This window comes from Notechis scutatus, chromosome 7 (assembly GCF_049901735.1).
Source record: "Notechis scutatus isolate UNSWTSFEM ecotype Mainland chromosome 7, rNotScu1.2, whole genome shotgun sequence".
NCBI classification, from domain to species: domain Eukaryota; kingdom Metazoa; phylum Chordata; class Lepidosauria; order Squamata; family Elapidae; genus Notechis; species Notechis scutatus.
The window spans coordinates 16,136,413-16,148,821 of record NC_142015.1 but is presented as its reverse complement, the minus strand read 5'-3'; the positions used below and the strand labels follow the sequence as shown (position 1 = coordinate 16,148,821).

Sequence of the window (12,409 nt, the reverse complement as noted above, 5' to 3'; positions counted from 1 at the left end):
AAGAAAGTAACTCCCAATTGAATACCTGTCCAAAGGGTTGAACTAGGGTGTTCTTGGTGCTCTTGACCTTAGTGTTCTTGAGCTTGGTTGGTGGCTTGCAGACATTTTATTACATGACTAGGTAACTTCATCAGTGCTAGTGAGTGTGGAGTTTGCTGCCTGTTCAACAGTTTGCCCTGCCAGGGGTGGATGGAGTGCCAAGCTTCTAGGAATTCCCTAGTGTTCTTGGATTTGGCTTAGTTTAGGAAAGCCGGGTTTCCAAGTTGGAACTATGGTTGAATCTGTCCAGGTGTTATATAAGTTTTCATTGGGGCTGCTTGGTCTTTTGGTTTATTTAAGATGTTTACCTAAGATGTACTTAACAAAAGACCTAGTAGCCCTAGAAGAAAAAAACACAGCATAAGGACTCTAACAGACATTAGGTAGGACAGACGGGCAGAAAGACTAGCAGAGCACATCCAGGAACATCCACTTGCACTCAGAAGACATGATAAAAAATAAGGGGGGAAAGTTGTTATTCCAATCCAGCCTTTGTTGAGAATGTCCAATATCTTGAGAGGGCCAATTTGAAAATACAACCTGAAGAACAGATTTCCCCAGCCTTATGTTGGAACTACACACCCAAAGACTACAACATTCTGAAAGAATTATTATTCCTTAACTGACCTTTCTCTTGTGGAATAATTTCCCCCTTAATAACAGTACGGGGAAGATCACTATGTTAATAAAGTTGTTATGGGGAACGTTATTCCATACAGTTCTCCCATAATTGAACACATCTACCTCCACATCTTCCACTTGTTTTGATCAAATACCTGGAGCCTCCAAACCCATTTCCTTAAAATGGTTATCCCCAGTAACTCAGAAGAGCATTTATACTCATAGAGCAGGTCAATATTGGTTAAACCCAAAACAAGTTGACAGATAGTCCATCTGTCTCCTGTTTGCAATTATACCAGTGTGCTTGGTTTACAATCATCCATCCACCCATCCGCCCATCCACCCTACTTTCTGCTTCAGCATGACCTTTACCAAGGAATACTGCCCTTCACCTACTTTGCACCATGTGGGAAGTAGGAAGTGGCTGTTTAGAATCCAGCAGAGTCCAAGAATAAATCGGGGTAGGCACACCTTCAGAGGAACTGCAGGAGAAGGTGACATCTGATCCAATATGTCCAGAGGTGGACCCTTTACAGACTGGTGTGGATGGCGGCACTGATGAGAAAGGATGAATTCAATACCAGAAACTCAAGGAAGTCAAAATATGTGGGTGATACAGATCCTTTTGCCTCCAAGGTTGAAGAGCTTGACTCAGACATCTCTTTGACATCACAGGAGTGTCAAACTCAAGGCCCACGACTGGATCCGGCCTGCGGGATGCTTAGATCTGGACCACGGGGCCCCCCTGGAAACAGCAAAGGACTGGCCCACAGTGCCTCTGCCAATGAAAATGGAGCTGAGAAGGGCCATATGCGGCCATCTTGGGCTCTGTTTTAGGCCGCAATGGCCTCCTGTTGTCCTCTGCCACTGAAAACGGAACTTGGGGAGGCTGTGCACAGCCCTCCTGGGCTCCGTTTTTGCTGGTAGAGGGTTTCAGGAGGCTATCACAGCCAAAAACGGACCCTCGAGTGACGTTAAACTGGCCATGCCTATCCTGGCCACTGCCCCCACCGCCCCACAAGGTCAAACACAACCCTGATGTGGCCCTCAATGAAATCGAGTTTGACGTTTGTGTTCTAGAACTAGTTACTATCTTGGTAGACATGTAAAAACACTAAATGTTTTGAATACAGTACAAAAACATACACGATAGAGAAAAATTTAAAGATTACTATTCAATTGAAGCCAGAACATTTCTTTTTAGGACTGATGGATACCCAATTACAAAAGATTCATGGAAGATAATTTCAATACAGGATTGCCGTGGCAAGATTATTATATGTAGGAAGATAGAAAGATGTGACACGACCCATCAGCGACGAATGGTGGGTGAAATTGACAGAACTTGCTGAAGTGGCCAAACTGACTTCTTTAATTAGAGAAAGGTTATTACTGGCATTCATCAATAACTAGAAACTCCTTATGGACTTTTCATATTAAAAAGAAAACAATTTTGTGATTTATGGTTCTAATGATTTTATATAATATTTTATATTACATAAATAATATAAATATTATAGAAATAAGGAAAATATGATGCAATCTCAGAGACGGAGGGGTTTTATATATATACAGAAGCCTGATGATGGCAGATGAGATTCTGCCGAAACGTTGCTACAACTTTAAAAGCACAACTATAATGACGTGGGAAAATACCCGAACAAAGCTGAATAACATACATACATACATACATACATACATACATACATACATACATACATATTTGTTTTCGTAGATTTTCATGGGTACAGGTATGTAGGACTAGGTGTGTTCGGGTCTTTTCCCGTGTAAGATTAAGACTATCTTGGAGACGTTTTGGCAAGGTCTAGCTGACAAAGATCACCTGAGAACAGAACTACACACCCTCACTAACGTATAAATTTCCAACGGATTCCAAAGAAACACTATCACCAATCTAATCCGAAAAGAGATATCCCCCAAAAACCAAGACACAGAACAAGACAACGGTATCGCACTCCTCCCCTACATCAAAGGCACCACAGACAAAATCAGCAAAATTTTCCACAAACACAATATCAGGACAGCCTTCGGCACTGACCAAAAAATAGCCAACATCCTAAGAAACCCCAAAGACAAGATCCAGCTAGAAAACCAAGGAGTTTATGAAATACCATGCAACAATTGCCCAGCCACATACATTGGACAAACCAACAGGAGAATAAATGTACACATCGCAGAACACAAAAACGCAGTCAGAAGAGAAGAAAATACTTCCTCCCTCTTCCAGCACCTTAAAGCCACAGGACATGAAATTAATTTCGAAGGAACCAAATTAATATCCAACACTGAACACTCCAGCAAGAGAATAATCAGGGAAGCCACCGAGATAGAGAAACACCCCCATAACATGAATAGACAGGATGATACCTCCTGCCTACCAGACATCTGGAAACTAGCCCTCATCAACAAACGAGTCCCAGCCACTAAAACCAACACCAGACCCAAAACAACACAGGACACCACCGCCAATCCCCCTAATCAGACCCAGGCCCAAGACCATCCTATAAACGAAGGACAACCACCATCCAGAAAACAGACCACGGCTGCTGCGCCAGCTGTCACACACCCCGACCCCAAAACCAAACAAGCTGACACACACCAAGAACACAGACCCAGACCCCAAACTCGAAGCCAGACTAAAACCCAGAATGCTACATCACAGCCACTTGCTCAGGATATCACATCAGAAAACTCAGGAAATTACATCACAAGAACTCAAGAAGTTGCAACACAGCAAATGACCCAGGATATCACAGCACAAGACCAAGGATACCACAGCAATAAATCTCACACAACCCATTACCCAAGCCGTTACTACACAGGAGGCTAATGGAAAAAAAGATCAAAAGACAAACAACCCAGGAGATTACAATTCAGGACCCCAGATACCACAACAAAAGAACTCACAAGCCCATCACACAACCATTACCCAAGCCGTTAAAACACAAGAGGCTAATGGAAAAAAGATCACTACAAAATGAACGACCCAGGAGATTACAGCACAAGATCCAGGATATCTCCACAACAAAACTCACAAGGCCATCACACAGCCCATTATACCAACATCAACTCCATCAACCAATCAAGAGGCAGCAGCGATCACACACTGCTTGCACTGGCACGAAGCCGAAAGCACCAGCCTGAGGATGGCGAGTGGGACCTCGCCGAAACGTCACCAAGATACTCTTAATCTTACACGGGAAAAGACCCGAACACACCTAGACCTATGTATGTATGTATGTATGTATGTATGTATGTATGTATGTATGTATGTATGGTATTCAGCTTTGTTCAGGTATTTTCCATGTCATTATAGTTGTGCTTTTAAAGTTGTAGCAACGTTTCGGCAGAATCTCACCTGCCATCATCAGGCTTCTGTATTGTGTTCATCATCAGAAGCCTGATGATGGCAGATGAGATTCTGCCGAAACGTTGCTACAACTTTAAAAGCACAACTATAATGACATGGGAAAATACCTGAACAAAGCTGAATGCCATACATGTAAGTACCAAAAAACTTAAGAATATATATATATATATATATATATATATATATATATATATATATATATATGTATGTATGTATGTATGTATGTATGTGTGTGTGTGTGTGTATGTATATGTATATGTATATGTTTATACTTATATATGTATATGATGTATATGTATATGTATATATTCATGCCTTATGTTATTTTCTGTTGAAAGGACATATTGACAGGAAATCAATCTAACCTTTGCTCTTTGCTTCTGTGAAAGAAGTTGCCTGTATTATTTTGCTAAGGATGGGAATCATTTGTTTGGAATTCATTCTGTAAGATAATTTTATTTATTCATTTTTTATTTTTTTATTTGGTTTGTCAATTGCTTACAAGATAATAGGTATAAGTAAAAACGTAGTTATGAATACATGGATACATACAAGAAAAATAAAAGAAACAATAGGACAGGGACGGTAGGCACATTGGTGCCTACAGGCCTCTTAGGAAAGGGGTGAGGTCAATAGTAGACCTATCTGGTTTTCTCGCCTCTGCAATTTGCTTCAGAGCTAGACACATCCTTGGAGACAATTCCCAGGAACATCCTGCTCCGTAGATAAGAGGGGGGGGGCTGCCTAGGAGCACGAACACAACAGGACAAGGGATACTGTGTAAAATAACAAAGTATGGATAGAGCACGGACAAAGAACGCTCCATGGATAAGGAAGGGGAGGCAAGACATTGCCCACATTAATAGTGAACCTTTGTCTCCGATTGGATAAACTTAGTTTCTATCAGCGTAAAATGTATTTTAATACTCTGAGCCACTCTCACAGGGTGTGGCTATTCCTTACATGCATTTTGTCTGTATGTTTCAGACATAGTATTCACCCAGACATTTTGCTTTGGCCAAAGAATAAAAAAAACTTAGTTTTGCCAGCCTCGTCTCGAGCCTCACTCTGTGGCATCTCCGTGGCTCGGGGAAATTTCTGGGACCTTACACTGTTATTTTATCTTTTTATTTCCTTTTTTCTTTGTCTCTTTTTTCCCTTTTTTTCTTTCATTTTTGGTTTCACGTTTACTATTTTTTTCTTTGAATTTATTTCTTATTCCATATATAAAATCTTTACATTAAAAAGAAAAACTACTTAAAAATAGAATCAATCTTTGATCAGCAAACTCCTTCAGCCTTGCCTGACCTGGTGGCCTTGTCTGGGACATAGCTGACATCTGTATCCTTCTCAGTTGCTATGTATATTCAACGTTCCCTAATAAGCAGACTTCCACATCTATTGGAAAACCATAGTCATATAGCCCCTAACTAACAAAGCCATAGAGAATTGCCTGTTCCAGAACTTTCTAGGCCTGATGGACTCTAATCCGCATCACTCACAGCCAGCAGGTGAGGGTGTCTACCTCCCACAATTAAACGCATTTGTCAAACAGCTTTGACAGATGCCTTTATTTATGAGATTCAGGATAAAACATTTTGGGTAATGATCAAGACAATTTTACCTGCTTGCAACTCAAACTTATGAGCCCTAATCTCGGTCCATCTTATGCAATGAATAAAAGAGCTACAATTGTGTGTATGCCAACCAACTCAACATTAAAAATAATAAAATGGACTTACTTAAAACAACGAGATTCACAAGCCCAGTACCAGTGCCGTCAAAATCTGGAGGGTTATTCACTTCGCAGATGTAAGTGCCAGCATCCGATGCACGGATGTTGTTCAACTGGATGGAAGCATCTCCCAGCGTGGGAGATTTATTAAGGAGGCTTAGTCGGTCAGCCTGCCTGCTTGGTTTGTAGAGCACATCATTTGCAAAATACAGAATCTGTAATGAGATGGGACCTTTGTACCAGGACTACCTGTACGAAGACTCAGTACAGGTAGTCCTGGACTTACAATCAGAGGTGGTATTCAGCAGGTTCTGACCAGTTCTGGAGAACCAGTGGCGGAAATTTTGAGTAGTTCAGAGAACCGGCAAGTACCACCTCTGACTGGAGATTTTACAGTATCCTTCCCCTGCCACGCCCACCAAGCCACGCCCACAGAACCAGTAGTAAAAATAATTGAATCCCACCACTGGTCCAGATGCCTTTTGGAAAAGCACCTGTGTGACAACAACCATGATCTGGATGATTGAGAATCTCCATAGACAGGAATTAGGCAAATTTCATATTCAGTTTCTGACTTCCAATCTTAAATTCATTCATTTTTGCCTCAATTTGCAAATATCCTTGCAAACTGTTTGCAAAAGCAATCATGAAGACATGTATACATTTCCACATATACTTTTTACAATATTCTTGTTTATCTGGATCAGAGGTGGTATTCAGCAGGTTTTGACCAGTTCTGGAGAACTGGTAGTGGAAATTTTGAGTAGTTCGGAGAACCAGCAAATACCACCTCTGACTAAAGATTTTGCAGTATCCTTCCTCTGCCACGCCCACCAAGCCATGCCCACAGAACCAGTAGTAAAAAAAAATTAAATCCCACCACTGCTTGCAACAATTCATTTTGTGACCTGATGTCTACAACAGCTACAACAAAAGCTACAACAGCACTGAAAAAAAGTGACTGTTTTTTCACTGTTATGACCTTTCCAGTATCCCCATTATCCTCTGATCAAAATTCAACAACTGGTTCATATGTATGACCATCACTGTGTCCCCAAGTTATATGATCTCCTTTTGTAACCTTCTGACAAGAAAACTCAATGGGGAAGCCAGATACACTTAACAATCAAGTTACTAACTTATTAAATGCAGTGATTCATTTAACCACTGTGGTGAGAAAGGTCATAAAATGAGGCAAAATCCGTTTAACATCCGTCTCACTTAACAGAAATTTATTTGGAGCTCAATTGTGGCTGTAAGTTGAGGACTACCTATAATTTGAAAGACTCTCTCTGTTCCTTAAAATATCTATACTATGCCAACATCCATTGTTCTCTTTTCATAGAATTCCTTCCACTGCAGAAGAGGGTGAATGAGGATTTGTACCTTATCTGCAAAATGTTTTGAGTATTTTTTTTAATGTATGATGTATCAGAACAGATTTCATAATTGCAGATCTGGGAAGAACTGGCGAAGCGGTTGTTTTATTCCATATTTTCCCATCACTCTAAAGCCATCCTAGCTATTCATGTTTCCCAACCTGAAAAATTCCCATGAGACTCAGGGTGGACTGGGCTGGGTGAATTTTAGATTTATGTATTTATTTTTGGCAGGAGGCATCTATAAGATAAAAATTTGGAGTGATCCACCTTCCCCCATCGGCAGTTTTTTCCTCTTGAATTTCCATGGCATAATTTTGTTCCGTTTTCCAGGAGTCCGGGGAAGGGTTAAGGGTGGGAACAAAATTGTTTCCATTCCCATCCCTTCCTTTTTCAAAATTCCCAGGTCCCACTGCTGAATTTTAATTATTTTGCTATCTAATTTTGGCAGCCCAATCCAGAGGTGCCTTGAAAGCTGCAAAGAAGGCGATGGAGCCAGTGGTGGGATTCAAATTTTTTTACTACCGGCTCTGTGGGTGTGGCTTGGTGGGCGTGGCAGGGGAAGCATACTGTAAAATCTCCAGTCACAGGTGGTATTTGCCGGTTCTCCGAACTACTCCAAATTTCCGCCATCAGTTCTCCAGAAGTGGTCAGAACCTGCTGCATATCACCTCTGGATGGAGCTGATGAAGAAGTGACTGAGGGGGTAAGTAGATCACCCCTCCTTTAGCATGTTCCCACCATTTTTTTTATGGAGAGGAACTCATGATCTTCAAGAAATCTAGAACATTTTAACCAATCAATTTAATTGGGAGTAAGCAGGGGTGAAATTCAACGACCTCACACCTCACAGGGACGATTTGAATCGGTTGGCCCCGCCCACCTTCTTCCTTTTAGAGACTGAGTCCCACCAAGCCACGCCCACCAAGCCACGCCCACAGAGCCGGTAGATGAAAAATCTGAATTTCACCCCTGGGTGAGGACAAGAAGAGTAAAATTTGGGGGTGCAGTGGTTACAATACAGTATTCCAGTATTGCCCACTGCCAGGAGTTTGATCCTGACTGGGTAATTAGTGAACTCATCCTTCCATCCTTCTGAGGGCCCAAATTGTTGGGGGCAACAGGCTGACTCTGTAAACCACTTGGAGAAGGTTGTAAAGCATAGTGAAGCAGCATATAAGTCTACGTGCTATTGCTATTTCTCCTTCTCTGTTTTGCATCTTTTGCACCCATCCCCAATTATTTGGAGGCCACATGGAGTCTTGTTGGTTTTAAGCTAGTGCTAATTTTAGAGCCAAAATTCAAGTGAAATGTTGTGGATTTACTTCCCTTCTTCTTCCTAACCCTCCCTATATACTTTCTTCACCCTCTGTTTCCGAGCAAATTGCCCTTGCTCTCACTTCACCTGTGTTCCAGCATCAGGGGCCGTTGAACCACCGGCAAACCTCCATTCCAAAACAAAGTTTTTGCCAACAGATGTTTTATAGTGACAAGGAATTTCCACATTTGAACCTTTCTGTTGCATCACTGGATCACGTGGCACAGTCACCTCCACACACACCCCACAGTCTGTGAGGGGAATGGAAAAGAAATGTTCAGAACACAGAACAATGGGGTTGGAAGGCATCTTGGGGCTCAAGCAGGAGATCCTACACCATTGTAGACAAATGGCTGTCCAATCCCTTCTTAAAAACCTCCAGTGATGGATCACCCATAACTTCTTGGAGGCAAGCTGTTCCACTGATTAATTGTTCTCATTGACAGGAAATCTCTCCTTAATTCTGGGTTGGATCTCTCTTTAACAAGCTTCCATAATTCCTGCTCTTCCCTCAGGAGCTTTGGAGAATAAATTGACTCCTTTTTCTCTGTGACAGCCGTTCAAGACTGCTGTCATGTCACCCCCTAGTCCTTCTGTTAGACTACACATATGCCTGTCCAGTTTGGGCCTTGAATTAGTGCCTCTTTCTTTCTTAAGGTGCTAGTTTTAAGAAACTGTGCAGTTTCTTAATGGCGTGATCTTATCTCCTTGTATTAGTATGCAATTTCCTTCCATTTAATAGCACAGTTCTGATTCTGAGTCATTCTAACCACAACCTTTTCATTGTTGTTGAGAGTTGATTCCATCCCTTTGGGAAATCAAATTGACCCAGTTCAACATTTTGCTTTAATTTCATTTTTAAATCAATTTGGAGAAAACCAGCCAACCAACCAATTATAATTCAAATCATCAAATCTATTCAGAGACATCCAATTTGATTCAACACTGTTATTCTGTTTTCTGACTCAGACCCAGGATTTTGCTAAACAACCACATGAAAGTGATCGTAAAATCAAGTCAGGTCATGTGGTGACCCACTTAATGACCACAATGCTCTATGATGGAAACCCCATCAAGTTAACTGAGGACTATCTATACCAAGTATTCTTCTACAACTGCTATTAATGTCAATCAAAATAGAAGGATTGGTGCTTTGCTATTTCAAACGCTTTGCTATTTCATTGCAAATGTTTGATATACTTTATAAAGCAGTAGTAAGGGTTTTATTACCAGGTGAAAAACATAAATGTCAAGCTATCTTTGCCTGCAAAAGTGAGGAAAAACCTTCTCAGCTTCTTCTATTGGGCCTGGGTCATCAAGGAGTACTTGAAGATTGTACAGTCAACCTCACAAGGTGAAAATTGCTTCAAGTGCAAGTCTCTCTGTCTCTCTATCTGTGTGTGTGTGTGTGTGTGTGTGTGTGTCTGTGTGATTCTGGGTAAGAAATGATATTATCTTTTCATATTGAATTGCACATAAAATAAATTATAATAAAATCATGGTACATTTAAAGCGGACTTACAATAAATTCTAATTATGAATCTAAGGTACTTACTAAGAGACCAAATGAAGAACAGGAAGCAGGGAACTCGACATTTCCAAAAGACCATGTGGGCGTCCATTTCTCAGGAAAAATAACAGGCGATGACTTTCCTAGGCAAACTGAAACTCAACTGAGACCAAGTAGAACTGTTCTTTATCTTGTAGGTAAGCGAGAGCAAACAATTATGGCCAGGCTGAATCATGCTACCACACAGTTTCTTGTGATATGGAAGACTAACCCAGTGTGCCTTCTTGTACCTTGCACTCCCTGCTGCTCAAAACTGCTTCTCAAAACTCATAGCATTTTTCCTCTCGTGCCTTCCTTATTCGGTCTCTATATTCAAAACACAAATGCAAATAATGTTGGTTCTTGTCCTGGGCTTTTTCCAATGCTGGACGATAAGGAAGGTGGTTGCTGCTTTTTTTTTTTTTTTGCATTGTATGTCAGGTTTCGAAGTGTGATTTTGCCATTATCGCTTTTCAGCTTGCCAGCAAACCAGGGGAGAGGGAAGGGGGTGATGGAATGTAAGCTCCAGACATAAAAAAGCTCCAGACATCAAGTAGACAGCCATGAGAACCAAGGACACTTCAGCAGGTGTTTGCCAGAGCAAAAAGACTTTCTCATAACAATACGATGAGACTGAATTGGACAATGTGACTTGGTCTAATAGGAGGAGGAAGAATCTATATTTTGATTATGTGGAGTTACATGGGAAATAGCCAGATCTGGTTTTGCCCTCATTTCTACCAAAATGATGTGCTCAATAAAGGTTTGCATTAAGACATTGGGTCGTCTTGGTTGTGCTTGCTTCGGTTGGGTTCATCAATCGGAACGTTGACATTAAACCAGATCTACCAAAATTAAAACAAAGTGAGACCATCACTCCCATTGGCCCAAGTGGAGATTGTACTACCCCACTCAGGGGCAAAGGGGTCATAAAAGCCTTAATAGACTCAGGGTGCACCGTATGCTTAATCAACCTGTAGACAGTGTGGCAGTTGGAACTCTGAGTGAGAAATCTATGCCAACCCATGAAATTTGAGCAGATTGATGGCTTCAGTCGCAGAGGGCTTGCCTGCCTCCTACCTAACAGAACTGGTGCACCTAAATTTAGGAACCCACCAAGAGACCATTCGGTTCATGGTTGCCCCAAAGATGGCAAAAGCCATGATATTGGGGTTAGCCTGGCTTATCAAGTGGAAACCCATCATGCATTGGGACAAGGGAGAGAGATGTGTAGCAATGACAAGAAAGGGACATGATTCCTCAAAAAGGAAATGGACTGAGCCAAACCAGCAGAGGACAAGAGGGGAGGACTTGAGCACACAAAAAGGCATCCAAGAGACTACATTGATAAAAACCTGGCCAGGGGCTTCATTCACCCCACAAAGTCCTGAATAGCAGCCCCCATGCTATTCAAAGAGAAAAAGGATGGATCGTTGAGATTATGCATAGATTTTAGGGGTGTGTGCATGGAAAACATGTACCCGCTCCCTCTCATGAAAGATATGTTGCAACATTTAGCCAAAGGCAAAGTGTTCACCAAACTCGACCCCAGGGAAGGATACTACCAAGTGAGAATCAAAGAAGGTGACGATTGGAAGACCACCTTCAATTCCCCTTTAGGATGCTACCAGTTTAGGGTTATACCTTTCGGATTACAAGGAATCCCAGACATGTTCATGCAGTTGATAAATGAAGTGCTGCACGAGCACATACACAAAGGGGTCCTGGTGTGTTTGAATGACATTCTCATCTACTCTGAGACGATGGAGGAATACATGAAACTAGTACGAAAAGTACCGGAAAAACTCCTAAAAGCTAAGTTATATGCCAAACTGTCAAAATAAGAATTCCATAAGACCAGCCTAGACTATCTAGGATATAGAATGTCTTGTGAGGGGGAGAAAATGGACCCGGGGAAGCCGAAAGCCATTTTAGAATGGTAAGCCCCACGGACCCGCAAACAATTGCACAGTTTCCTGGGCTTTGCAAATTTCTGTCGGCAATTCATCCCCTCCTTTGCAAAGATCACCTTATTGACCATGGAACTACTGAAGACTGGGGGGTGGGGGTGGGTGGGCTAGCCCAGCCAGTCACTAAACTGGACAGTGGAATGCCAAGGGGCCTTTGAAAAACTTAAGAGACTGTTTGTGACTAAGCTTCTCTTAAAAGCACCCCGACCCTGAGGAACCATCCATGATCCAGGCAAATGCCAGCAGTGTGGCAGTGGGGGGAGTTCTCCTCCAAAAGAATAAAGAGGGGAAACTATAACCATGTGCCTACACGTCCCAAACATTGAATGAGAAGGAGAGGCATTGGGCAGTATGGGAGAAAGATGCCTTCGCAGTGCGATGGGTGCTGCTGACGTGGAGACAGTTCT

At 41.8% G+C, this 12,409-nt stretch overlaps 1 protein-coding gene across 1 annotated transcript in view; it reads right to left on the bottom strand.

The window, feature by feature from the left end:
• The window catches only part of VSIG2 (V-set and immunoglobulin domain containing 2), a 25,528-nt gene extending 15,435 nt beyond the window's left edge, over window positions 1-10,093 (bottom strand). The window contains exons 1-4 of the mRNA XM_026671313.2: window positions 10,039-10,093; window positions 8,571-8,734; window positions 5,794-6,001; window positions 1,057-1,215 (exon numbers count right to left, since the gene is read on the bottom strand). Coding sequence (XP_026527098.2) covers window positions 1,057-1,215; window positions 5,794-6,001; window positions 8,571-8,734; window positions 10,039-10,093 — 586 coding nt within the window. The remainder of the gene's footprint in view (window positions 1-1,056; window positions 1,216-5,793; window positions 6,002-8,570; window positions 8,735-10,038) is intronic.
• Window positions 10,094-12,409: the final 2,316 nt, after the last annotated feature.